The 26,542-nt window shown below is 36.7% G+C and overlaps 1 protein-coding gene across 4 annotated transcripts in view; it reads left to right on the top strand.

The window, feature by feature from the left end:
• Positions 1-389: 389 nt before the first annotated feature.
• LOC129256690 (uncharacterized) overlaps positions 390-26,542 on the top strand; it is an 82,019-nt gene continuing 55,866 nt past the window's right edge. For 2 of the 4 annotated variants that reach the window (XM_064097730.1, XM_064097732.1), the window contains exons 1-11: positions 390-490; positions 2,330-2,566; positions 8,162-8,234; positions 8,926-9,036; positions 12,040-12,164; positions 14,077-14,263; positions 14,807-14,984; positions 23,656-23,835; positions 24,781-24,893; positions 25,715-25,840; positions 26,269-26,351. In XM_064097730.1, the coding sequence (XP_063953800.1) occupies positions 2,424-2,566; positions 8,162-8,234; positions 8,926-9,036; positions 12,040-12,164; positions 14,077-14,263; positions 14,807-14,984; positions 23,656-23,835; positions 24,781-24,893; positions 25,715-25,840; positions 26,269-26,351 (1,319 nt within the window). In that variant the 5' untranslated portion in view covers positions 390-490; positions 2,330-2,423. The remainder of the gene's footprint in view (positions 491-2,329; positions 2,567-8,161; positions 8,235-8,925; positions 9,037-12,039; positions 12,165-14,076; positions 14,264-14,806; positions 14,985-23,655; positions 23,836-24,780; positions 24,894-25,714; positions 25,841-26,268; positions 26,352-26,542) is intronic. The other 2 variants (XM_064097733.1, XM_064097734.1) reach the window with 1 other exon arrangement.

Here is a 26,542-nt window from a genome sequence, read left to right as displayed (position 1 = left end):
CACGCGCATGCGTACTCTCAATCCGAAGACGCAAGTCATGAATATTCATATGTTGGTCCAGAACTCGGTGGGAAAAATAATTTCGCGCCCCGCCCCCCCCCCCCCCCCCCCCCCTCGCATCCACCTATGGAACATGTATATTGATCCTGGATTGTTCATGTGAATCATTTCAATATTGTTACACTGTATTGTACTTTTCATCTTTGTGTATACTCATTGTTAAAGCCATTGGAAACCAAATCTCTTTACACACTGACCACTAAAAGAATCCCGGAAAAGAATCTTGAATCTTGTTAAATCATGGAGGTTGAAAGTTCCATGGAATATGCTCCCAGACCTGTGCAGCGCTGCTGCCGAGCTAGCCTAGCGTGTGGTTGCTATCGCAATCTGCGCATGCTCAATTCAATTAAAAGTTGCGTCCTAGGAGAAAGTGGCGGGCCTACAGGCTACGGTACATGGTGTTGAATTCCGCGAATTGTAATGTTACAGGGTAAGCCTTACTTAATGTGTGATAGATACCACAACATGTATTGTACAAAACTAAATGAAATAATTTATATAAATTTGTTTAACGGAAAATAACGTTGAGATTTAAGATCGTGCGGTGCGAGCTGCCTTGCCCTTGGCTTGTTGTTTAAAAACATCAGAATTTAGAACGTATGGGACTGAGGTTGGGTCTGGTTCCACGGCTTGAGTAGCCTCTTGTCGAGGCCCTGGCGGCTGCTTCCCGAGCGAAGCAAGGGCTTTCCTAATTCGCGAAGCGAATTAGGCCTGGCGCGAGCCAGGGCCTCTTGACATCTGAACTGAATTATATATTCATGAGGAACGTCTTCCTAATGAATATAGGCCTACATGAGTCATGATATTACCGGTCACCGAGTAAACCAATGAAATGTCAGAGCTGTTTGAGTGTTTCGTCTTGGGTTCGGAATACTATATAGTAGGCCTAGTCCACTATTCTGCAGGGGATTCATTTAATTGCGGGACACTAAAGTGGATATAACCAGCAAAATGCTACAAGTAGTGGTACTACTACTACTACTACTACTATTACTACTGGCCGTAACAGACCCATCACCGCCCCGAAACTTCCCGGGAGATACTGCTCAGCCGCTGGTCAGACTCGAATCAACTCCCAGCAACTCCACCCCAGATCCCTCACTGCACTGCACAGCGGAGATCGATAATCGACGCCCCGGATCGACCGGTGGAATCGCATGAAATATTACATTTTTTCCATATCCTGTGGGTAGATTTACAAAGACATCTCGTCCTTTCAGTGCAGAGTTAATTTCATCGACTTGCAAATCCTTAAATCGGTCAATATTCAGCGTTTTAGAGGCATATTCAGTGCTCTTTGATATTTCGTCGTCACTCTTCGCCAAGAATTCAAGAGGAGCTCATGAATATTTAATATGTATTATGACGTCATAGCAGCTCGCGCTCTCATTGGATGATTTTCACCGACCAGTTTTTGGTCGGTGAATTGGTAAAAACAATAAAAAACAAAAGAAAGTCGGTGAAATTCGGTACAGATGTCAAGAGGCCCTGTCTCGCGGCGCTCTGCTTCGCTCTCTCCCGTGCTTTGCCATGTTCGCTCGGAAAGCAGCCGACAGGGCCTCGACAAGAGGCTACGGCTGGAGTAGCCTGGAGGCTTTTGGGGAGTAAAAAACATCTACTAACGTAGGCTTACTCCCCAATGAAGCCTGGGACAGGTACCCATATCTGGCCGTGGAGGCCATAAATTCCCACGGTTAAAGTAGACCTAAATCACCAATTTTACGTTTTGTTTTGCGCCCAAACTAACGTACCAGTACATGGGCCAAAACAATATTTATTAACTCCCAGTTTTTAATAAAGTTCCTAATATTTATTTTAAAAATAGTAAAATTGAAAGAAATTAAGAGCACGAGCGTTCACTTTTACCCAGTCTGTTTACGTTGCCATTTTGCAGTCTTTTGTTATCGATACCTAGATACCACACTTCATGAACATTACTTAGTAGTCAACCAACTGCCTTAACCCTTAAACCATCAGGGGGGGGGTTGAGTCAACCCCCCTCTCGTCATTTGTCGGTGACCATTCTGCCGTGCGAAATTTTTCGACCGTGCCGCTCGCTGACTTGTTACTTTGAAGTCTTGCGCATCTTTTGAGACCAAAATTACAATGCTCGGGTCTGAATATCTATTTTCTGTAGTAATCGATATACTGGTAATTTGTCAAGTCATTTAAATCTTTATTTTGTGATGACACCAACTACAACCAGTGAATTTACTTAGTAAAAGGATGAATGTATGCCAATGCGTCTTATTTTCCCTTGCATTTTCAGATGACAAAATAATTATGTGACCAAATTAGAGGACAGCTTCTGCACACCAGGACAGTATTATCTATGCAGAACTTAAGAACAAAAAAGTGCTAAGATGTCGTCATCAGCAGAACTTTATCAAGTTGGTTCATCTGAAAAGATCAAAGCATTAGAAGAAGAACTAGCCAAGGAACTTCAGGATCTTAAGAATGATATTGAAGAGAATGAGATGCTGGGCAAAATGCCCAAAGTTGCAAGGTTAGTTTTAATTCAATTTTTGTTGTTGCTAATTTTCACCTGTGTTTTATTCATACTGGACAATGTGAAGTGTTGTGAATCATCAATGCCAATAATGCCGATAGAGTGTAGCTATTTTTATTATTGCAGATAGTTCACCTCACATGGCATTGACCAGCAATGTGTAGCATCTTAGATAACACCTTTTCTATCCATGTTTTGATGTCCAACCAGCCCAGGAATATCTCAAATCAAGTAAACTCTTCATATGCATTGTCCAACCAATGACACCTGACAGATGGTCAGATATAGACTCCGGAAGTGCAGGAGAAAACAAGTTTTTAAACGCCCGTCTCAACGGGACGTATTATGGTATCATGCTCGGTGTCCGTCCGTCTGTCTGTCCGTCCGTCCGTTAACTTTTCCTTGTAAACGCGATAACTTCAGTTTAACTTAACCTAGGCTCATATAATTTGATGTATATGATACTAGCATGGATCCCAGGAAGCCTTTTGATTTTGACGTCCAAAGGTCAAGGTCACAGTGACATATTTTCATCTTACCCTTCTGCAGTCCTTGTAAACTGATAACTTCAGTTTAACTTAACCTAGGCTCATATAATTTGGTGCGTATGATACTAGGATGGATCCCAGGAAGCCTATTGATTTTGACATCAAAAGGTCAAAGTTCAAGGTCACACTGGCATGTTTTCATCTTACCCTGCTGCAGTCCTTTTTAACAAGATAACTTTAGTTGAACTTAACCTTGGCTCATATAATTTGGTGTGTATGATACTAGCATGGATCCCAGGAAGTCTATTGATTTTGAAGTTAAAAGGTCAAAGTTCAAGGTCACACTGGCATGTTTTCATCTTGCCCTTCTGCAGTACTTGTAAACGCGATAGCTTTAGTTTAACGTAACCTAGGCTCATAATGTTGTGTGTATGATACTAGCATGAATCATAGGAAGCCTATTGATTTTGACATCAAAAGGTCAAAGGTCAAGATTACAGTGACATGTTTTCATCTTACCCTTCTGAAGTCCTTTTTAACAAGATAAATGTAGTTGAACTTAACCTTGGCTCATATAATTTGGTGTGTGTGATACTAGCATAGATCCTAGCAATTCTATTGATTTTGAGGTCAGAAGGTCAAAGGTGAAGTCGCCATCTTCCACTTTTCTTGCTTGACCAGTATCTCCATTTTTCACATTACAGATGGGCATATTATGTGCTCGCCTTAGCAACACTCTTGTTATAACAGGCTACCACTTTCTATCAATATACCAAGGTGCTTTCACATCTAAATCAAGATTGGAATACCTGGAAGTCCCTCTTGCTTCAGAAAGGAACAAAGCATATTGGCAAAAACCAATTGGGGATGTGATTATAACATCATTAGCGTTGACTTGCAAATCATAAACCATGCTGCACCTCCTTCAGAGCCCAGACCTTAAGAATCATTCTATTTAAGATGACCAAGTTAATGTTGTAACCCGCACCCGTTGCGGTACGGGTTAACCTGCCGGTATGCCCCCGATCGCGGGTTGCGGGCCGGGCCGAGTTCATTCTCAAACCCGCAGACCGTCATGCGAAAAAAAAGGGAGAAATAACGACGCATAATAAAAACATTAACAATGAAAATTGAGTTAGGATCATGTGCTTCTTACGTGGCGGATTCTTTTAGAGACGTAGATATTTCCTTTTAAAAAAATGCTGGCGTATTTTTGTCTTGTGAACAGTGAACAGGACTGAGACAGTTCGACATAAATACATCAGTTGCTCTTTCGAAGAAGGAGCGCGCGCCAGTGCAGCGCAGCACATGCACAGTATAGTAGTCGATCTAGTCAAAAGCAATCGCATAGGCCAATGAAACTCGATGTCGAGTTTCCCGTCCCATTTTTTCCAGCTCATAATGAGGATTTCATTATTCATTATTTTCCAGAAGATGACAGTTTGACCTTTTGTAACCTTTGAACGCACGTTTATTCTGTGGAACTGTCTTGAAGCCAGGGAGCAAATCAATCATTTTTTTTCGGGGGTTCCATTTTCATTTTTTATAATATTTCAGGGTCTCCATTTCTACCGTTTTGGAGGCTACTTTTTTCATTTCGGGGGCTCTTTTCAAATGCTACGTTTTTGTATTTTGAGGAATCCCTGTTCACTTATTAAATTAATTATTACTTATTGTTTAATATTGCATGATTTTAAAGTTATTTTTTTCATGCTTAGAATCTTGGATGTGGGTGTGTTTGTGTGGGTGTGACTATGAGTTGAACTTGGATATAAATGAATTCAATATCTAATTTCTACTCCATCTAATTCCAGTACTTGGCCATGTAATAAAGGCCCACATACCCTAACTTTTCCTGATGTTCTTTGAAAACGCAGATCTCCACGAAAATTGCATTTCTCTATGGGGGAGTCTAAATTTGGTGAGAATGAACTCATTAATAACTTAAATATACATGACAATGAAGAAATCATCTAACTTTATTGGCAGTTTTGAATAATATTCCCGAAATATAAACTCTGTCTGAAACATAAAATCACCATCATTGAGGCCTTTACAGAGCAAATTGTCCCCCAGAGCTCTGGCAGAGAGACAGAGCTCAGACTGGCTAGCTAGTACAAGCGCCAATGCGTACGTGCGTGAGCCTCCCGTCGGCCTTGTAAAACAGATTGAGTTTTGTTTGATGATTTTTTTGTCTGATATGCCGTATGACAACTCACCAATGCGAGGTTACTAGACTATGGGATTTATTGAGGTAGCTCGACCAAACCTCGAGCGATGTTCGTGCAGGCTCCACTCCACTTCACTACCGCTACATCGGGTAGGTAGAGCGTAGTGTAGCAGAAGTGAAGTTGAGTGGAGCCTGCACGAACATCGCTCGAGGTGTGGTTGAGCATGCAGTGTCATTCCATTCACAAGAAAAAAACAAGAAAAGAATTACAGGTATTTACTTGATATACAAGTAATTGTGACTGAAAAGCTTATATTAATGTTTTATATCAGTTCTGAATCTAGATCTATGTCAAAATAGTAAAATAATGAATTATTTTCAGAATTTGATTTTTAAACGCGGTCCAAATTTCATAACGCGGGCGGGCGACGGGAAACCGAACATCGAATTTGCTGGGCAGCCTGGGCTACATGTAGCTAGCGCGCGCTGAGCTGCGGCTCCGATCCGAGGAGTTAATTGCGCAATGCTTTCGATTACGAGATCAGAGCCGACCCATTTCGGGTACAAAGTAACCCCAAAAACATTTTCTCTCCGGAATAAAAGGCGAATTTGCAAATTGTAAGTAAATTCACTCTAGGCTAGGTTAGTAGTTGGCATATATTTTCGTGATTTGAGCCTGTATAGTGTGGGGATTGCAGAAATAATTTTCATTTTTCAAAGATAAATTTACTTGCGGGTTAAAACCCGACGGGTCAGCGGGTCCCGCTTGCAAATTATTGGATTATACGGGACGGTACGGTTCGGGTTTTCACTTGCGGGTTACAACATTAGACCAAGTACCTAATTGACATCGGTTCTCTGTTGAGATGTGACGAAAAAGAAGGCAGTGCAAAAATTTGGTTCTGACCCTGTCTATTCGTAAATATTATATAGTGTTTCTCAATGATCCTGACCTTAGGAATTAAGGTATTTACTATTAAACAAACATCTTCATGCATTTAAGGATGTTCCACAGTTAAAATGAAGTCCATGTCATTTTCACCAAATTTTGCAGAGAGTTACTTTGGTATCTATGCATTATGAAAATGCAAAAAATAAAATAGGTTCATGTGCTTATTTTTTTTTCTACGGGACTTCAAAGTCGCCGTATTTGAATGATGTGAAATGTTGCGCAATCATGAGAATTACGCCTCTCTTAGACCTCACAAATTCACCAAATGAGTTTAAATCATCTTTACTCTCTCGATATTGCATCAAACTTTATCAAACTTTATCAAACTTTCAGAATGTGTAACTTAGTAGATACCAAAGTAGTAGAAAGTCTTTTAATTGGCAAAACTATATCTATTTGGAGTCAGCAGCGCCCTCATTTGGCAAGAATGGTGCAAAAACTCGGAAAAACAAATCTTCAAAGACGTGAATCTACTAAAAAATTTAAAAAGTATACTTTAAGTTGCACTTTATTCAAAATCCATGTCATTTTCATCAAATTCGGCTAAACTGTAGAGAAATGTATATGGAAGATGTAGGGAAGTTAAAAATATATGGTCCATGTGCTCGTTTTTTAACTATAAGTGTCAAAATTGTTGCGAGTTGGCTTGAAAATCGCCTAAAATGCGCCAAAACGTGCAAATGTCTAATAACACCGTCTAAAATTGGAATGGTTCCATAGTTTTGCTCCCAAACATTCAAAATCCATGTCATTTTCATCATACTCTCTAGATTTGTAGAGGAATATATTCTAAAGCCGTTAAACTATTAAAAATATGGGGTCCATGTGCTCGTTTTTAAACTATCAGGGTCCAAAGTGTTGCAAGATAGCTTGAAAATACTGAAATCTTCCTAAAGTGCGCCAAAAACAAGCAAAAGTCTGTTAATAAAGTGTAAAATGCGAATGGTTCCGTAGTCTTGTTCCCAAACATTGAAAATCCATGTCATTTTCATCATACTTTGCACATAGACACTTTAGCACCAGAATATTCCAAATATGCACAAATTAACATAGGTCCATGTGCTTGATTTTTTGCTATAGAGCTTCAAATTTAACCCAAATAGATGTTAAGAATTGCGCATTCAAAATAATTTGGCATTTGTAGACCTCACGGGATCACAACAATGAGTTTAAAGATCTATTACTCAGTCAAAATCCATGAAAACTTCTTCAAATTTTGCAATATGATTAATAATTGGATCCTTAAAATGGATAATCTATTTATATTGCTTTCAATTGTTTGCTCATTTAAGTCTAACAGCACTCTCAGTTCTTATATAGAAATTGCGGGAAAGATAACAAATACTCAACCTCAAAAATTTCAAATTTCAATAACAAACTTGAGAAGTAAAAGAAATGATGCACTTTATTCAAAACCCATGTCATTTTCACCAAACTTTGCAAAGTTGTAGAGGAAGGTATACATAAGAGGTGTAAACATTAAAAATATGGGTTCATGTGCTTGTTTTCAAACTATCAGCACTCTTATTAGAGCAAATGTGCTTCTTAAAACACCCCCAAAACACGCCAAAAGCTTCTGTGAGGAAAAATTCCGAACCACTCTACCATTTATTTCATTCAAACTCTGGGTCATATTCATCATAATTATTGCAGCACTGCAGAAAATTTTGAAATTTAAGAGGAATAAAAAGAATGGTCCATGGAATAATTCCAGTTTCTTAGCTTCATAAAATTACACGTACATCGGATCTGCAGTTAGTGCAGATAAGGAGAAAAATCAGCTCAAATACCTACAACTGATTAATCACCAGTTCATCCATTGTGACGTCAGTGTGCGGAGTGTAAAATATGCACAGATCATGATGCGCACAAACATAACTGTGGAACGTCCTTAAATGAATGTAGATTATGATTATGAAAAGATGTAATCCATTTTCATCTATGGTTATGTATTTCCTATGTTATTCATTCTGTTTGTTAAGCTCTGTGTCCCTTCCTAAAAGTGTGGATCATTTTAGAAAGCAGAGAGAGCAAGTCATCAAGAGAGCTATGGAGGTGGGTTGTAATTTCCTTTTGATTTCCAACCTGTTAATAACAATATGAAATTTACGCAGGTTACAGGGGATGGGAAATTAAAGATTAATTATTGAGACCAGTGGTTTGAGATCATTTGATTCATAGGTCAAATAACCTTGTAATAAATTGATCTTACACATTAAATAAAAATCCAGATTAGCAACAAAACTCTTTTAGGGGGTGGTACAAGAAAATATTTGCAATCAATTGCAAAATTCAGCTTCAAGTTCAGAAGTGATGGATCAATTTGAACTAAAGCCTATCAACTTAAATTTGCTGATGTAAGAAGTTGATCAACAATCAATTGCAATTTTGCAATTAATTAAAAGACTTGTAAACTTATATCTGTAAAGCACTTAGAGACGTCCAATGTATTAAGCGCTATATAAATGTGGAATATTACTATTATTATTTTAGGACCTGACATTCTCATGCAATCAATTGCAAGCTTCTTGCATCACCCCCAATAGTGTCTGAAGGTGACTTAGTGACAAATAATAAATCATCAACTGTGCTTTATTGAATGATTTTCTCAAATTATATTGTGAACAATGTGGTCATCATATTTGATAATTACACTGGTTCATATTTCAGGAAGAAAACTGTTCTGACTTAGTACAGGGAATTTTGCAGCAATGCATGTTTCTAATATTTTTTGTATTAATTTCAGGTCAGTGAAGCCCAGCCACTTGTTATTCAAGCAGATGTCATGAAAGAAGAAATGGAAAACTGTCAGAAGAGAGAGTTTTCAAAGGAGAACCTTTCCCTTATATTGCATCAGGTAGGAAGATTTGAAAGTTTAAAACAACAATTAAGTCTCTCATTTTAAAGATTAAAAAAAAAAGATTTTTTAAATAAAAAAAAATAGCAATAATGATAAAAATGCAATTTATTAGGCGCCATATCCATCTCGTAAGAGATGCTCAAGGTGCACAAGTGAAGGGGGGAGCAAAACAAATTAACAAATATCACAGATTCTTCATTGATAAATGAGTTATAGAGGTAAGTTTTTAGCTTAATCTTAAATGTTTCGACAAACTTTCTATCTGTTGCATCAAGAGTCAAATATTTGTGTATAAACTCTAGATTGCATAACTGATACCGTACAGATTTACAAATGTATTGAGTACCCATCGTCATGTTCAAGTCGAGAAACACACACAGATTATGGCATGTGTCAGAAACTTCAATAATGTGGTTGGCAATAGAAATAGATGCAATTTGTACTTTAGACAGATGGGTTTTAGAGCTGTACAGCACAAATTCACATTTAGAAAATTTAGTTATATACATTGTAGAGTGTGAGCACAACCAATGGTGAACATCCTGTATGCAATCCTCAAGATAGCAGCAGCAGCTGTATCTGAATCGGGTTTGGAGGATGTAAAGATCTGAATGACATCGGCGTAGATATGATAATTAATAGAGTGGTGCTGGAAAGTGTTTTTCAGTCCGATGAGATACAAGGAGAAAAGGATAGGCCCACCCACAGAGCCTTGCGGAACCCCGCAGGTAAGCAATATTAAATCAGAAGAACAGCCACTTATCAAACAGCTTGTGAGTGTTGTGACAGGTATGATGTGAACCAATCAAGGGCTTTACCATTGATGCCAAGAGACATTTAACAGTGTTTAGCAGAATGTGTCACCATATCGAAGGCGGAAGACAGATCGAGGAGTATCATGGCAGTTACCTTTCCCGCATCCATTTCATGGAGAATGGAACTAGATACATTAAGAAGAAGGGGCTCTACACTGTGCTGAGAGCGATATGTCGAATGATGTGGGTCAAGCAAGTCGTTATCAATTGGTGCAATAATCCAACAACCTAGAGAATACAATTATTTAGTATTTTGAAAAAAAATGGGAGATTGGATAACAATTCAGAATCGAGATTAGGCTTCTTCAAAATGGGAGTGATATGTGCAGTTTTGAGATCAGAAGGAATATGGGCATGACTTATACTTGGATTAATAATTTGGGAAATGATGAAGAGCAATCCTTGATAATTGAAGTATGTATCGGATCAAGACAATAAAACTTTGCAGGCAGCTTATGAAGAAGTGTGTAAACTTCGTCAGGCGTGGTAGGCCGAAATAGACTCCATCGATGAAGCTGTGATTGGATCAATCACTGACTCATTAGGCGTTAAAGATTCGCAAATAAAGTGAACTTTACAGTGGAAGAAGTCAATCATCCGACAAAGTCAACCAGGTTTCGCAAAGGCAAGCAAAGTTGAATGATCAATATGATCAATGATCAATAATGAATTCTTGTAACGATAAAGATTTATTACGAACAGAACGGCAATTTAGCGAAATTTGAATTTATCTGTGGACATGTCACGACCTCCCCTCTTACCTCGATGTGTCGTCCACCTTCTATAACCTGTTATACAAATGCTCATTTTCAACACGAATTGGGGTGAATATCCCTTATTGAAGGAATAAAGCGTTTGGGTATCATATGAGTATCTTATGCTATGGTCAAAGGGATGTCTTATGCTGTTAATAGGACCTTGCCCTTGAGTGATTGACCCAGGAATGGGATTGACATCACCGGATAGTAATATCAAAATCCATAAAGTAGAGTCAGTATTTGAATAATATTGAACAGAAGAACCAATATGTTTTCCTATCAACCTGTACACCTTAGGTGTAGGTTTTACACTAATATCAAGTATGCCTATGGTTACACTGCAATGATGCTGCATTGAATAACACATCTGCAGTGCAGTATACAAAAAGGTAGCATAAGTGCTAGAACTGTAGACAGCTTCATTGTGAATGTGAATGCCAAGTTGGTTTGACAATAGAACAATAGATCAAGATCAAGCATGAGTGAACACACCAACTGTACAGTGTAAGTTATATAACATATGTAACATAGTGTCCAACAGTGCACAAGCAAAGTAAAGAAAATTTCACAAACTAAATAACAAACCAATACAATTCCAAATTCATCACGTAGCTTTCAGAAAACTTATACAAAACATATGTCAATAAATAGAGAGGCAAATCTAGCCAAAAATACAATATACAAGCGAAATAAGAGAGCAGTGCAGTGTGGGTAGACCACCAATGGCGCAAACCCCCCCCCCCCCAATAAAAAAATTGCAACAATAACCATCTTTTCTCTAGGGGAAATAAATGGAATTTATACATACAGTTTTTAGTATTAGTAGAGCATAATTGTATAAAAAGAAATTTAATTGTATTGAAGTGAAATAATTTTCTTGATTAAGAAAGGTCTTTGGGACAATTTAAAAAAATTGGGGGAAAATAATCACATAAGAATAATGTTTGTAAAGTTATATTTGAATGATGTGACAGGGGTTTGTATTGTGTGTAGCACAGACACGGTCTTTTTATACTCATTATTAACAGTAGATTGTATTTTTGGGTGAATGATTCTAGGAAGTTCTTCCTTTCCAATCAAGTAATAAGTTCTCGGAAAAGTCTACCAGAAAATGTGGTTTTAGCATTTTCTGTAAATTCTTTTAAGAATTGGCTTGATAATCACTGGAAGAATTTTGTGTATGACTTTGAGTAATGGATTTTGTGTCTTGCCTCATGCAACTATTTGAAAGTGATACTGTGGAACATACAGTTTATTCCCTTGGACCGATGAACAGGCATATAGTCCTACAAGCATCGTTGGATAAAAGTAAAAGTAAGTAAGTTAACAGCTTGTAGGAAGGGGCAATCATGGTTTCTAAGATCATTATGAAGTTTAGTGGATCAGAACAAATGAAAGACTGTACTATCTATTATCTTACTTTTCAGTTCTTTTGTGATAAGATTCAGCTACTAGTCCAATGTAAACACATGCATATGCTAAGATGGAAGCGGTTCTGTGAGCACACCAGCACTCTTGAAGCACTCTATCCACACTATCAAAATCAACTTGGGTAAGATACAGTCTTTTTCTCCCTTTAAGATTAAAATTTACTTTCATCTTGTACTCAATGGTGCACCTTTTTTTATTCATTTAGATTTAATATGTAAACTGAGTGGGTCATAAATCTTTACACCTAAAAAATCACCAATTTAATGAAAGTCCTTGTCATGAACACATCAGTGTTATGTGTGTGTTTTTTTTAGTGTATATTTTTAAAAAGTATCTTCTTTCCAATGATTTAATGCCATTTTCAATGTGGTGAATGTTTACACCGGGATAGTGAGAAGGTAATCTTTGCTCTGTAAATTTGATTGGTGTCAAGATAAGATATGAAGGCATCCAGATGCTAATGAAACCACCATTGTCAAAGAATTGCCATAAACAAGGTAAAGTTCATTGCAAGTTTTTTCTTCAAAACTTAACATGATAATTGTTTATCAAACACTTTTGAGTACCTATTCTCATGTTATTTTAATTGAAAAGTTATTTTCCAATGAAGCTTTACTGCAACTCATGTATGATTTTTTCCATCATAGACATTTGGATTTATTTATTACATTCATCCCTTACTTTGGCACAAATCAAATTTTACAACACAACAAAGAATTCATCCTCCAAATGTAAACATGTACCATATATGGTATAAAGTTATTCTGGATAAGATGCTCTTTCAGGATGTATGTAATATTTGTGTTCTGGACAGGTTTTGTTTTCATGAACTTGGTTATTTTTTAGTTGTAATTTTTTGGTACCGGTGTATATATATATATATCTTTTTGTGACTGTCTTTTTAAGTTTCTCTCTCTCTCTCTCTCTCTTGTTTTTGCCTTCCTCATTCACTTTACATGATTGATTGGTTTTCTTTATACTGTCCTTGTTGACAGCCTGATGCTGGAAGGAAGTTAAGGAACCCCTATATATCCCAGGCTATTTTGAAATTGCATAGCCACCACAGATCTTGATTGTTGATTGCACGATTGTGATGAAAATTGGCATGTGCATCACCCATGACATAACCCAAATTTGATAGTTAATTGCTCCAAAGTTATGCACATTTTTTTAATTAATTAATTATGCTAATTAATTCATGAAATAATAATTTGGTTGTAAATATAGCTCATAACTACTAAATTTTTGTCTGGACACTTGTTTTAGGTTTCCATAAAATGTATGTTAAAAAGAAATAAAATAAATAATACATTTTTTTCTAATGTATTTTATTTTTGTATTTTTTATATATTTCTTTGTTTTTCTAATTTGATTTTTTAAATGGAAATTATTGGCCACATTATTTTAGTCATAAATTATATCAAATCAATTGTTTTAGTCAGTAAAAGAAAAAATTATGATGCATTTATTAATTTTTGCTACTGTTTTCATTGGATATGTGCATGAAATCATGCTTTTGAGCAATTTTGGTCTGACACGCACTTACGTCATGTTACATAAGTTTGGAATCACGTACCCCTGTGTCAGGAAGTTGGTCTTAAAAGTTATTGAGACTGAAGGAAAACAGTCATGAAACGTTGCAGTGTGATCTTTTCGCCTGACAGATTTTATGAAAAACGTTCGATCTTGGCTTTCCCCAACATCCCTCAACTGAAGTCTCATTTACAACAAGGATTAAAGTTATAAGGCAATGATTAGCATTAGAGGCACTATTTCTCTTCTCTTCACTCAATGGGGAAACATTATTTGTATCATCATAGTTGTGATTTTGTCTTACTATTGACTAGATTAAAAACAAGAAAATATAACAAAATATATTTGTATAGTTCTTAAGAAAATGGAGTTGTCAAAGGAAGGATTGCTCTTCATAATTTGCTCCTATCATTGACAAAGCATATTGACATGTTCACCTAAGAATCTCTTACATACCCTGACAGAGATACAATTTTGATCTTGTTTTTTATCCATGGTAGAATGATTATGTCTGAGTACAGTGATGCCATTGCACGAGCCAAGAGATTATCTGTCTCCAATGAAGCGCTGGTAATGGGGAAACCACTAGTTACTGAGAGCCTTGTTACTTTGGAAGATATGCAGATCTATACACGATGGCTTGTTTCTTACTATCACTCAGTTAAACGTATACATGCATTCCTGAAGGTAAGCTATTACTGAAGACATTCATCCACTATTATTTCCAAAATTTGTCTCTTCATTTTACCGGGTGTTCACTATTGCAAAATTGCAATGTGATTGATAATTGTAACTCGATCAAATACATGTTTTTTCCACCTATTTGTAATTTCCACTAGTTCAAATACATGTTTTTTCCACCTATTTGTAATTTCCACTAGTTCAAATAATTGCAGAAACTTATCAAATGAAATCGACAACTTTAGAATGTTTTGAATCATAATGATGGGTTTAGGGACATCCATATTTGAAATCCTATCATTTCCTTCTGGATGAGGAATCCCTTGAAAAAAATTAAATAAAATTGTAAGAAAGAAAGATTCCATCCTCAATCACTTTCATTTGAAATTTGGTATAAAAGTTTCCTTTTATATGAAAGATTAAGTATTAATATCTTACCAATTCTTCTACTGATTATCACAAATGCACTTATATGTATCATCATTAGTAACTCAATGAGGTTTCAAGTTGTCTCCTTTCTCTTTTATTGTGTGCCTTTTATTAAACTAGATAATTGAATGGATAGCTGTAGCTCACAAACATGAAATCTCACCAGATGAATTAGATGAATCTGATCAGATGATCAAAAGTGACCATCACACTGACCAGAAGAATCAAGGTCCACAAACTCCTAAAGCCATCAATAGACCTGGCAGATGGTCTATCTTTGATGGTAGACTTTCTATGGGTAAGTATGAAATTTGAATAATATTCCTTGTCTGTCCATATAATCCACCATTTGTCATCTTGTTAATTTGAATTGAATAAGATATGATAAACAGATTATTTAATGTTTCATGGTATTGTGTGGATATTTCAACTAATCTTTATAGTATCCAAGTGAAAATCTGTTTTGCAACTTGTTTTTGTGTCAATGGTGGATACATGACATCATGCTTTCAATGACTGGCCCATAATCACTATGGTTTTGTAGCAACATATACAGTATCGCTCAAAATAAAGTTGACACCATTAACGGACGTAACGCCGCACCGGCCCGTACTGCGTTTATTTTTTCATTAACGTTCACGCGCGTTATTGCCAGCGCGGAAGGATATCAAACAAAAACAAAAAAAAAAGTACCTCGTAGACGTACGTTGCATTATTATTGCGATAATGAACGCGATAATAGCGCAATAAACAGGAAGATTGTCATAATAAGATGAATCGGCGCGCCGATGTTTTACTAAAACCTCGTGTAAATATCTTGAAATTTACTACCCTCACGGAGATCGAAATCCAGGAAATCCAAGGGTGTCGATTTGGGTTGATTAACGGTGCGCTAGTTGACAAGTCAACAAACTCAAGCCGTCTCGGAGGAGGTGACTTGGTTTGGCCAGACCTCGGAGATGCCAGAACACTCGTCTCGTGCCATCATGAAGCTCGATCCGTTCTGATTTGGAGTTCAGTTGTTTTCCCCATGATTCATTAATATACTCGTTTTAACTAGTGTCACTTTTTAAGAATTCTCAATTTTCTTATCTTGTTTCACTCTCTTTAAATGCGTGTAGTTTGTGCAAGCGAGACCAACCCCCCACCCACGGATACAAGCAGGGGCGGATCCTACCTCAAGTGATGTTCGTGCAGGCTCCACTCCACTTCACTACCGCTACACGACGTTCCATCTATAGTAGTCGGGTAGGTGGAGCGTAGTGTAGCGGTAGTGAAGTGGAGCCTGCATGAACATCATTTGAGGTAGGATCCAGGATTTTTCAGGGGGGGGGGGGCACATTTCCCCCGAGGAAAAAAATGACAGGAAAAAAAAAAGTTTCAACTTAAATAAAGACATTTCGTCCATGAGCAAAAAAAAAAAGTTTTTCAACCCAAAATTATGACATTTCGTCTAAGAAAGTTGTTGACAAACAGAAATAAATTTTTAGAAAATAAAATAAATGTCTTCACTTTCAAAAGAGGCCACACTTTTGTTTTCACAGCATTTTTACATTTACAAATATTCATGGTGCTTCTCGAAAGTGGGGGGGGGGGGGGGGCAAGGGCCGTCTGGATCCGCCAGTGGATACAAGATAATACGCTGGTGTTGTACCCCTGTGTTGTGAGTATCAACCATGAACTTGTTACATGTAAGAGTAAAGCAATTTAAGTAACTATCACGGCTACATCTTCAACTGTTTAAAGAAACCACCAAAAATCAGCTTTTACCTGCAGTTCAGGGAACTGGTTAAACCCCCCCCCCCCTTACTTGCGGAAGCTGGATCCCGCCCCTGTTTCTGTCAAGTCTTCAAGATCCCTTTGATGGTGTAGTACTAAGCGCGGATGCTTAATTGTATTATGAAAAATGATAACAAATGCCTACGTTAGTATAATCAGATTTGATAGAAAAATATTCAGCAGCACTAAAAACAGAGTAGAAGCCCGGAGTATGCTATGCAGCAAGGGAGAAGTAAATACTACCCGCAAATGACATAGATGCTCTGAAATTTCGAAGAAGAGCTCAAAGTGTGAAAGGCAAGATGTAAGCTACAAAATAAAGCATTTTCCTTTCCTATGCACGCGAAGAACGGAAACCTCTATGATTTATTTTTTTGGGGAAAAATGTCAATTTCGCTCAAACGTTAGACCACTTGTATTGAAAAAAAAAATAATTGGTTAAATTCTAATAGTTTTATTTCTGATAGTCTAGATCTACCCATCAGGGGCGTATCAGCGTACAGCCAGGGTCGGTGGCCGCCGGGGGGGGGGGGGGGGGGGGCAAGAGCAAAAAAATTCCCGGTCATATCATGGTAACACGAACAGGATTTTTTTATAATTGTGCTCGGGCATTATTAGCTCAATGCGTGATATTTAAACACAAAAAGAGGGGGAACATCATGGTGACTTCTCTTTTATTTCATTTCCTTTTCGCCATTGTCAGAATAATGCTTCTTTTATATTTCTTAGAGAGTTCATAACAAAAGGTATATAAAATATATGTTAACTCCTTATAGCATCTCAAAACAATTTTGAAACATGTCCTGATCATTCGTTCATTAAATCTGAGATGTTTGTGACTTCTATTTTATTTCCTTTTGCCGTTGTCGGAATGTTTCTTTATATTTCTTAGAGAGTTTATAACAAAAGGTATATAAAATACATTTTAACTCCTTAGCACCTCAAAACAATTTTGAAACATATCCTGGTCATTCGTTCATTAATCTGAGATGTTTGTGAATTCTCTTTTATTTTGTTTCTTATTTGCCGTTCTCGGAATAGTGCTTCATTTATCTTTCTTAGAGAGTTCACATCGAAAGGTATATATAAATTATATTTTAACTCCTTAGTATCTCAAAACAATTTTGAAACATGTCCTGATCATTCGTTCATTAATCTGAGATGTTTGTGACTTCTATTTAATTTCCTTTTGCCGTTTTCGGAATAATGTTTCATATTTATACATATATTTCTTAGGGGGTGTTGCAAGAAAATATTTGCAATTCAATTGCAAATATTCTGTTGCAATTTCACAACTGATTTTTACAACGTTAGCTGTAGCAAATCAGATTAAACTTCTTGTTTCAAGGAGCAGATTAACAATCAATCACTAATTTGCAATTAATTACGAGACTTATGATTGATTTAGGGACCAAGAATAGACTTGCAATTGATCGCATGTTTCTTGCAACACCCCAATAGAGGGCTCATAAAGAAAGGTATATAAAATATATTTTAACTCCTTGCACCACAAATCAATTTTGAAACATGTCCTGATCATTCGTTCCTTAATCTGAGATGTTTGTGACTTCTATTTTATTTCCTTTTGCCGTTGTCGGAATGTTTCTTTATATTTCTTAGAGAGTTTATATAACAAAAGGTATATAAAATATATTTTAACTCCTTGCACCTCAAATCAATTTTGAAACATGTCCTGATCATTCGTTCCTTAATCTGAGATGTCTGTGACTTCTCTTTTATTTTAGCCGAGAGGTGCTTAAGAGTTAAAATATATTGTATATACCTTTCGTTATAAATTCTCTAAGAAATATAGAAGAAGCAATCATATTCCGTCAACGGCGAAAAGAAATAAAATAAAAGAGAAGTCACAAACATCTCAGATTAATGAACGAATGATCAGGACATGTTTCAAAATTGTTTTGAGGTGCTAATAAAGGAATTAAAATATATTTCATATACCTTGATCCTTTAGAACTAAGAAATATAGTCACTGCATAATGAGTGATTTCGGGGGATTTCATGCAACGGTCTAGAGTGGGCCATAATGTGCCTGCACGTACTGTGTTATAGAAGCGTTGGTGTATGGTTGAAGTTAATGACCCTATATAGCTACTACGACCTGTTGAACCTGACTGTGATCAATATTCGTCAATTACGCCGTCTAGCACGTTTTGAGAACAATGGACGAAGGTGTGAAAATCACAAAGCAGCCAACAATAGGAAGAATCCGTTTCAATTGAAGTTATACTCAGATCTCAAACGTAGCGGTTTGAATGTGAATTAACCCTGAATGGTCTTCATGATAAAAAAACATTACGCCTATTTTATCTTCAAGACAGTTATGAGAAAAAAAGGATAAATCAATTAAATAATTAATGTATGTGTTTTACTTTTTACAAGCGTGTATCAATCGATCATCTGATTTGCTGTATTGATGAAGAGTGCCAAGGTCGATGACATGATTTATTGATAATACGCCATCTGAGTTCTCAAATAATGGTACAAGATTTTAGAAAAAGAAGTTTTGAGTGTCGTCTCGTTTATATCAAATCTCAGCAAAATTTAAAAAGTTTCTGAAATGTCATTACTTTGAAAGTATGCACTTCATTAAACTTGCACATCAGGGTGGTCTCCCTTAAAAGGAAAACATTTTGCCCTATCAGGGTGCAACTCCTCTTGTAAGGAGACAAAGGAGCTGCACCCCTTCCCCATTGTCAGCGGAAATGAAGAAAGTGATTACTCAGAGAAGAAGTCGGAGATGGAGGGGAGAAAGAGCAAGAGGAAGGTAAGGATCTGTTAAAGAATATAAAAAAAAAATGAAAGAAACATAAACAGAACGGGGGGGGGGGCGGAAGGAGAGGTTGGCCAAATAACCAATTATAAAAACATTTAGGTCACTGTATCAAAAGCAAGTTCAAGTTTATTTATTCAAAATTTTATTTAAAAAATAACGTTATAATAAAAAAAAGGCCTACATGCGATGCAAGTGACTACAGTAATAGTATAATTTTGTTTAAAAGAAATGATATGTATGTACTCTGCCTTCTATCTCTTTTTTCCCCTCTTTATTTTCCTGATCACTTCAATCTTTCGTAATTATGATTTATCATTAAATTTATTGTGAACACTTTGATGTAAAGGATTGGTATGTGATGATTTATTAATAAAACATAAATAATAAAAAATTATAGTATAGACAAATTGGTTAATTAAAGCCCCCCCCCCCCCCCCCCCCGTGGTGCAAATCTAGCTGGTCCAACAGTTGGGTAATAACAATTTATATTGGCCTGATCAGACCCCCTTCCCCGGGCGGGATATAAAATACGGGAAAAATAACCAGGGGGTATAACCTATTATGCAAGCTGATCTGAGGCCCCATGCACTGTCCACATTTATTATTATTATAAGGTTGCGTAGAACATGTTTTAATCCTGACAAAATGGCTTTTATTATATTCTATTGTATTTTATTTTCACCATTCGTTGTGCCAAACCTCGGCTCCAACTACTCTCTTCCTTTCTATTCGTTTCAACGTTTCCTCTGCCTCTACATCGGGGGACGGGGGTGTGCGGCTGAAGGTTCAAAACCAATACCCACTCGGGGTCATTTCGGCTAAAAGGTACCCATTATTAGGGATTTATTAAAATTTGAACCCCTCCCCCCCCAAAAAAAAAAATGGAGAATATGGACCCATGTTTAAGGCCAGTATCTAAAAATTAGGGCCATGTTTAGGGAATTTCCAGCATAAAACTAAACCCCACGTTTAGGGATTTCTTCAACAACAAAAAAGCGACCCATTCCAGCGGCACATCCCCGTATGCCTTATTTCGTGAGAACACCCCCCCCCCCTGGGCTCTGAAGGTATTCAACATTTTCTGAACGCTAATATATTTGACTTAATTGCTCGTAATTAATTTCCTCGTAATTTTCAAATTATGGCTCGACTGCATTGATTTTTTATTTGCATTTTGCAGATACCATATTAAGACTCGTGTCTATCTATTAAAATTAGATCCAACTACTGTCTTGGAGACAGGGAAGCGACTATCACATAAAGGGCCGCAATCGCTCATGCATTGAAGTTTTGTTTATACCGGTATTAGAAATATGTGTTTGTTTGCGATTTTGGTATATTTCTCCTAGGGCTGGCTTCAAATTGTAAATTTTGTGCGTGCCGTGGAATTGTTTAACACAACTTCCAAGTCCGGACGGCTGCACACGCGTTGAGCCCGTTGACTGTAATGTACCGCCTACCGGTACCGGTACTCGGTAGATCCACCGCCATCTCGACTGGAGTGAAAGGGTCTAGTCACTTGTACAACTACAAAGTACAAGAACAAGTTCTGTTTTTGCCTGATCTTTGGCAGAGCCTTTCTATTTCTATATAGGCTCAGGTTGTGGAGTAGGGATTTTCGTTTATTTCGTTCTCTGCTTATTTTATTGTTATTCTTTTACGGGCATTTGAACTAATTAGTACTTTCTTCTGGTACTAAAAAGTAATGCCTGGCCAGGATTAAACTTGGGGGTAAATCGCGGAATTTTCTGTTTATGGGGGGGGGGGGGGGGTCGAGTACAAAGTCGGACATCAAATTCTTAGCAAATGTGTGGATGCATACGTTATACCGGATGTGGTTTATAAAGATATATAGGTCAATCGATATCTATTGTTAGGTTAAGAGTAAGGATCAGGACATCATGTAAAGGGTGTACATGCTAGCTCGGAAGGACAGGAGTGGAAAAGTAGATCAGCCAATTACCTAATTGTGAAAACAAATCCTCTTCTTTTTAACCTTCTTTCAAGCCTAAAATTCAATTTTTCTTTCAAATTTTGAAAAATGTAGTCCTACCAAAAAACCATCATTCTTACAAGTTTCAAAAATCACGTTTCTTGGAGAAAATCCATGCAGCGTGTTTCCTTCCCCTTAAAAATCCCACACTTAGTCTTAGGCAACTTTTAAGAAGTCACCATGTAATCAAAATAATGTTTGCCTCACTGTAATGGAAACCTTACGATAAATAGACATAAGGAGAAAATTTTGTCCATTGACATCGTATGCCATTATGTTACCTGGTTATTGTTCATTCGTTCACTGTTTGAGGTTCATGGGTGGAATCCCGAACCAACTGGAGAGTTGCAGCTCTGTAATTACCGATAGCTTGAAGTATAGAAGTTCGCCTTGGTGAGAAACACGCGGTGAAACTGTTCAGTATAGGACTTACCTTTAATTTTCAAATGGAATCTCAAAAAAAAAAAAAAATGCATACATGCCCCCTCCCCACTGCCATGTCATCACCATTGCCATAATCATCATTGACATATAATTATTGTAATCATCAAACTTTTAGGATTATTATCATAATTATTCTCGGCACCTTCATCACTATCATTATCACCGTCAACATCATAAAACATTAATTAATCATCACCGAGGGGGCCGAAGCAGGGGATATATCCTATGTTCATATAGGGTGCATCAATATTTGTCCCCTATCGCAAAATATTATCTTCTGATCCGCCGCCCATGATCATCACTATTATTGCTATTCTCGGGATTATTTCATAATTCTAATGATCAATTATTAAGATCATTATTACCATCATCATAATCTCAACATTATAATTATCATCATCACCATTCTTGTCATTGCCATCATCGTTAGGATTACAATCACAATCATCACCATCATGATCACCGTCATTACCTTTCTTTTCGATATCATCATCACGATCATAATACCCATCACTGTCATCACGATCATAATAACCATCACTGTCATCACGTAAGTTACTCAGAAAACTGATTTAAAGACTGCCTAATTCGACGAATTATTCACTCAATTATTGTTTCAAACGTAAGCTTAAGTTAATGCTGCATCGTACTGATGAGCTGCAAATAATAATAATTGTAATTGTGTTTTTCTATTCTTTCTTTCAGTATACTCTCTATTAATGAATGAACACAAAATTATCATAACGGGGATCATAGTAGGTGGAGAAATAGGAAGAAAAGAGAGAATTATAGGGAGGTAAATTATGTGATATTCCCTCAAAACAATTATCATGCTTGAAACAAAATCACTAAATCTATTTTTTAACACTTAAGAGGTCCATATTTTGGTAATTCTTAGCTTTATTCGTGTAATTGCACGCAAGTTAAATCAATCCATTATAGGGCTCGGGTCTCATTAGAAAAAAAAAAACCGGTATAGTGGTAGAATTAATGATAACATCGATGATTATGATAATAATGATAATAGAAATAATAGTAGTGGTAGTAATAATAATGATGCAAAAAGCTATGTGACTCTAAATACGGGCCTTGAGATTTGGCTCAGCCAGCAAAGAGTCAACATCAGGCAGATACTCGGACCCTAGCTAGAGCTGGAGAAGGAAGAAACAAAATGGATAATTATTGGTTGGGTCTGAGCATGTAATAGGTCCATGGTCTGAGGGACGATTGTGAGTAATTTATTTCAACGTTAACAATTTAAGTACTTTGCTTGGGACAGCTGCGCTGGCATACAAACTCGTAGTCAGCGTCTATCAACCCATTTCATTTCGCACGCGCGCGCGTACGGCGGAGAACTGAGGCCAGGAACCAAAATTGTTTGCTGGCGATGGCCTGGCCAGGCATGTGATGCGCGGCCGAATAGATTCTAGATTCTTATTCTAAAGCAGAGCGATTCCACTGATCGCTACATGTGAGTTGTTTTCCAAGCCAATCAGTTATCGAAAATGTAATTCAAAGAAATAATCTATGCCCACAATCTTGGCGAATGATATAGAAAAGGTTCGCTGATTGGAGTCCTATCGCGATAATTATCGCAGCTCGAGACAGTAGTTCGCGGCCGTGGCCGTGCGCCGAATCACCGGCAAGAACACGGCGATATCTGCCACAGACTGGCCTGACGTTCACGCGCGTGAATATTGCGATAGTCAGACCCACATCGGTTAGCGCGTTTCACGTGCGTTATCTGTCAACTTTATTTCGAGCGATACTGTATGATAGTTATCATCATCATGATCATTCTTGTGTCATTTCCTACTGCTCCATTATGTGTTCATAGTTTCTTTTGGTCCAGAAGAATACAAAAAAGCATCAGAGCAGACCGACTTATCATAGAGCCATGATCATTGTTTTCATTGCTAATTCCTTGATGATTAGATCCTACCTGATTTTTCTTTGTAGGTGAAGTATCTGTTGCTCCCTCTCCTGGTCAGACATCTATGTTAGAAAGTATAAAGGAGAGAAATGACAGCGGTGGGATAGATGATGTAGGTGGATCACTCCTATCATCATCTGTTAATGTCATGAGTACTAATACCATCACCAATACTCCACAGGGAGCTGCAGCAGCTGCTGCGGCAGGTACATTCATTCATTTCATCTCATTCATACTCATAGATTATAATTCTACCCTCACTGGGCAATTTATATGGTTTTTGTCTTGCCTACATAGCAGAGCAAAACTTTATGCGCTGCCTCTCCAACAGCGACGCCATCATAACATTGAAATTTTAACCAAGGTTAAGTTTTTTTTAATGTTGTTATAACTTAGAAAGTATATGGACCTAGGTCATGAAAATTAGACAGAAGGGTATGCAAGTTTCACTGAATGACTTGCACCAGTTTCAGGTCACATGACCAAGGTTAAAGGCAAAGGTTTCAAAAAGGTTCAATTTACTTTGACTATGTTGTGGCACAAAAATTGAAAAACTTAACCAAAGTTAACTTTTTAAAGGGTATTTTAACTTCAGAAATCAATAGATTTATTGCATAAAACATGGACATAAGGGTAATCAAGTATCACTGATCATTTTACACAAGTTTCAGGTCACGTGATTAAGGTCAAAGGTCATTTATTGTCAATGAGCTCAGTATGAAATGTGTTCATATTAGTTGTTTTCAAAGTCGGCACTGCTGCTATATGGTATCACAAAGTGCAAGTGAGGCTTGCAAGAGGCGTTCGGCTTGTTCAACTTCGATCTTTTTATTTTGTGCTTAGGCTGTGACGGAGTTGATAAGGGTAGGGTTTTGACTTGAAATTTGTAAATTATTTGTGTCATCCATGTACATTTTCATTCCAATTTCACACCTCAATTATTGATTACTTGCAAAATACTATAATGATTAGTCTTTCATTAAATGATTGATTATAAATAATGTATCAATAAATATCTTTTCTTTGGTTGATATGTCACACTAGTGGTATTATCTTATTCTTCATTATGTGTTATTTGCATGTATGATGTGTTTTACTTTGTTGTTAAACACAAAGGCTCAAAGAGTTAATGTTTGTTGTTCTCATGTTAGGTGGAGGACCAGCATCTAATAGTGCTACAATGGGGATTCCATGTCATCTGCTCAATCTAGAGGATTTTAAACCTGTCCTTGAGTTTCTCATGGCATGCTATTCAGTACACATGGTAAGAATACTAGGTTAAAATGATCACTTCTTGAAGAAAATAGTTAAACAAATAACAATATCTGATTATCAATCAGTTGCCGTATTCCGAATCTGTGGGGTAAATCTAGGTGATGCAGATCTGGGCCAAGTCAACTTAGATCTAAATTCTTAGATCTTGTGGAGCGTTTTGGCCCAGTGGATTAGTCTCTGGACTTTGAAACAGAGGGTTGTGGGTTCGAATCCTAGCCATGGCGTAATTTCCTTCGGCAAGACATTTATCCACATTGTGCTGCACTCAACCCAGTTGGGATGAATGGGTACCAGGTAGGATATTTCTTGAACGCTTTAGTGCCTATTAATATGACGGCTTAGCTACAGCTGGGGTAATAATATGAAACCAAGTATCAAAGCGCAGTTGAGTATATGCACATAGTAACTGCGCTATATAAATGGACATATTATTATTATTAATTCGTTTAGTTCATGATTTATCACATATTGATAGTTCAACTGTGTCACAATTTAATAATAGAATTTAATTAATTGTGACTTTTGTTGCACACTGTACGATTCCACCGTGTAAGAGAAACAAACACATTTTCAATAGATAGTGTAATAAGCCAGATTTGTAACTATAGCAGTCCATAAATGATACTTTGTAAGCCATAAGAAGCCCCTCTAATTAGAAATTATACTATACCATAAAAAACAACATCCAAAAAATATTGGTCAATATACTTGACAATGCTTAAATGTATCATTGGTTTTAATAAACATATGTAATCTGTACATCTACATGATGTGATTATTTCATTAATTTATTCTTTTTTTTTTCTTTAGAATCTTGATGACATGGAGAGTGGATCTGATGAGATGGAACTCATATCCATCGTCACTCGCAAGTTTAAGTCAAACTTTACAAGACAAGAGCAACAGAAAACTTTCCCAACCTATGACAAGTTAGAGGCAAGTATGAAGTGTGTTGCTATGACTTTTTAATGTGCAAGAATTGTGTAATGCAGAAAATTTGCTATAACCCAAGACAGATTGATACAGTTTAATATATATAGTGAGAGAAAAATGAATGAAAAATCAGAAGAGACTGCCTCAGTTTCCAGTCCTCCCTTGCCAATCTAGCTGTACTGATATCATTGTATTTAAATAAAATTAATTTTATACATTAAACACAGTAACTGTTTGATTATAGCTTAGATTTTTTTTTGTCACTCAGCATTCATTTTTTATACAAAATTAATTTCTTAATAATCGTGATGGAAGAAAAGTGTTGGAGAAATTACTTTACTCCAAACAGGTTTTAAACATTGGTCCCTCACATGCATAACAATATTTAATCCTACTAAATATGATACTAGTATATAACAATCCCTTTACAGACTGGCAATGAATCTTGGGGAGCAGATACATCATCACACGCCTTACTCAAGGAGAGCAACTGGACACAGTTTATCAAGCTCAAGTATGAAAGTATTTATATTACCACAAATTAATGTCATGGTTTTTCGCAAAGTGAAGAAGGTTGTGGTCTTTCATGTAAATTTCTCAATTGACTGCTAAAACTACATACATATGAGTGAGATTTTTATTTTGAGAAATGAATATAGTGATATATTAATTTTTTAAGCAAATAACTATTGTGGAGATATATTA

This window comes from Lytechinus pictus, chromosome 3 (assembly GCF_037042905.1).
Source record: "Lytechinus pictus isolate F3 Inbred chromosome 3, Lp3.0, whole genome shotgun sequence".
Lineage (NCBI taxonomy): Eukaryota > Metazoa > Echinodermata > Echinoidea > Temnopleuroida > Toxopneustidae > Lytechinus > Lytechinus pictus.
The sequence above is the reverse complement of the archived record's forward strand: the minus strand, read 5'-3'. Positions and strand labels throughout refer to the sequence as shown.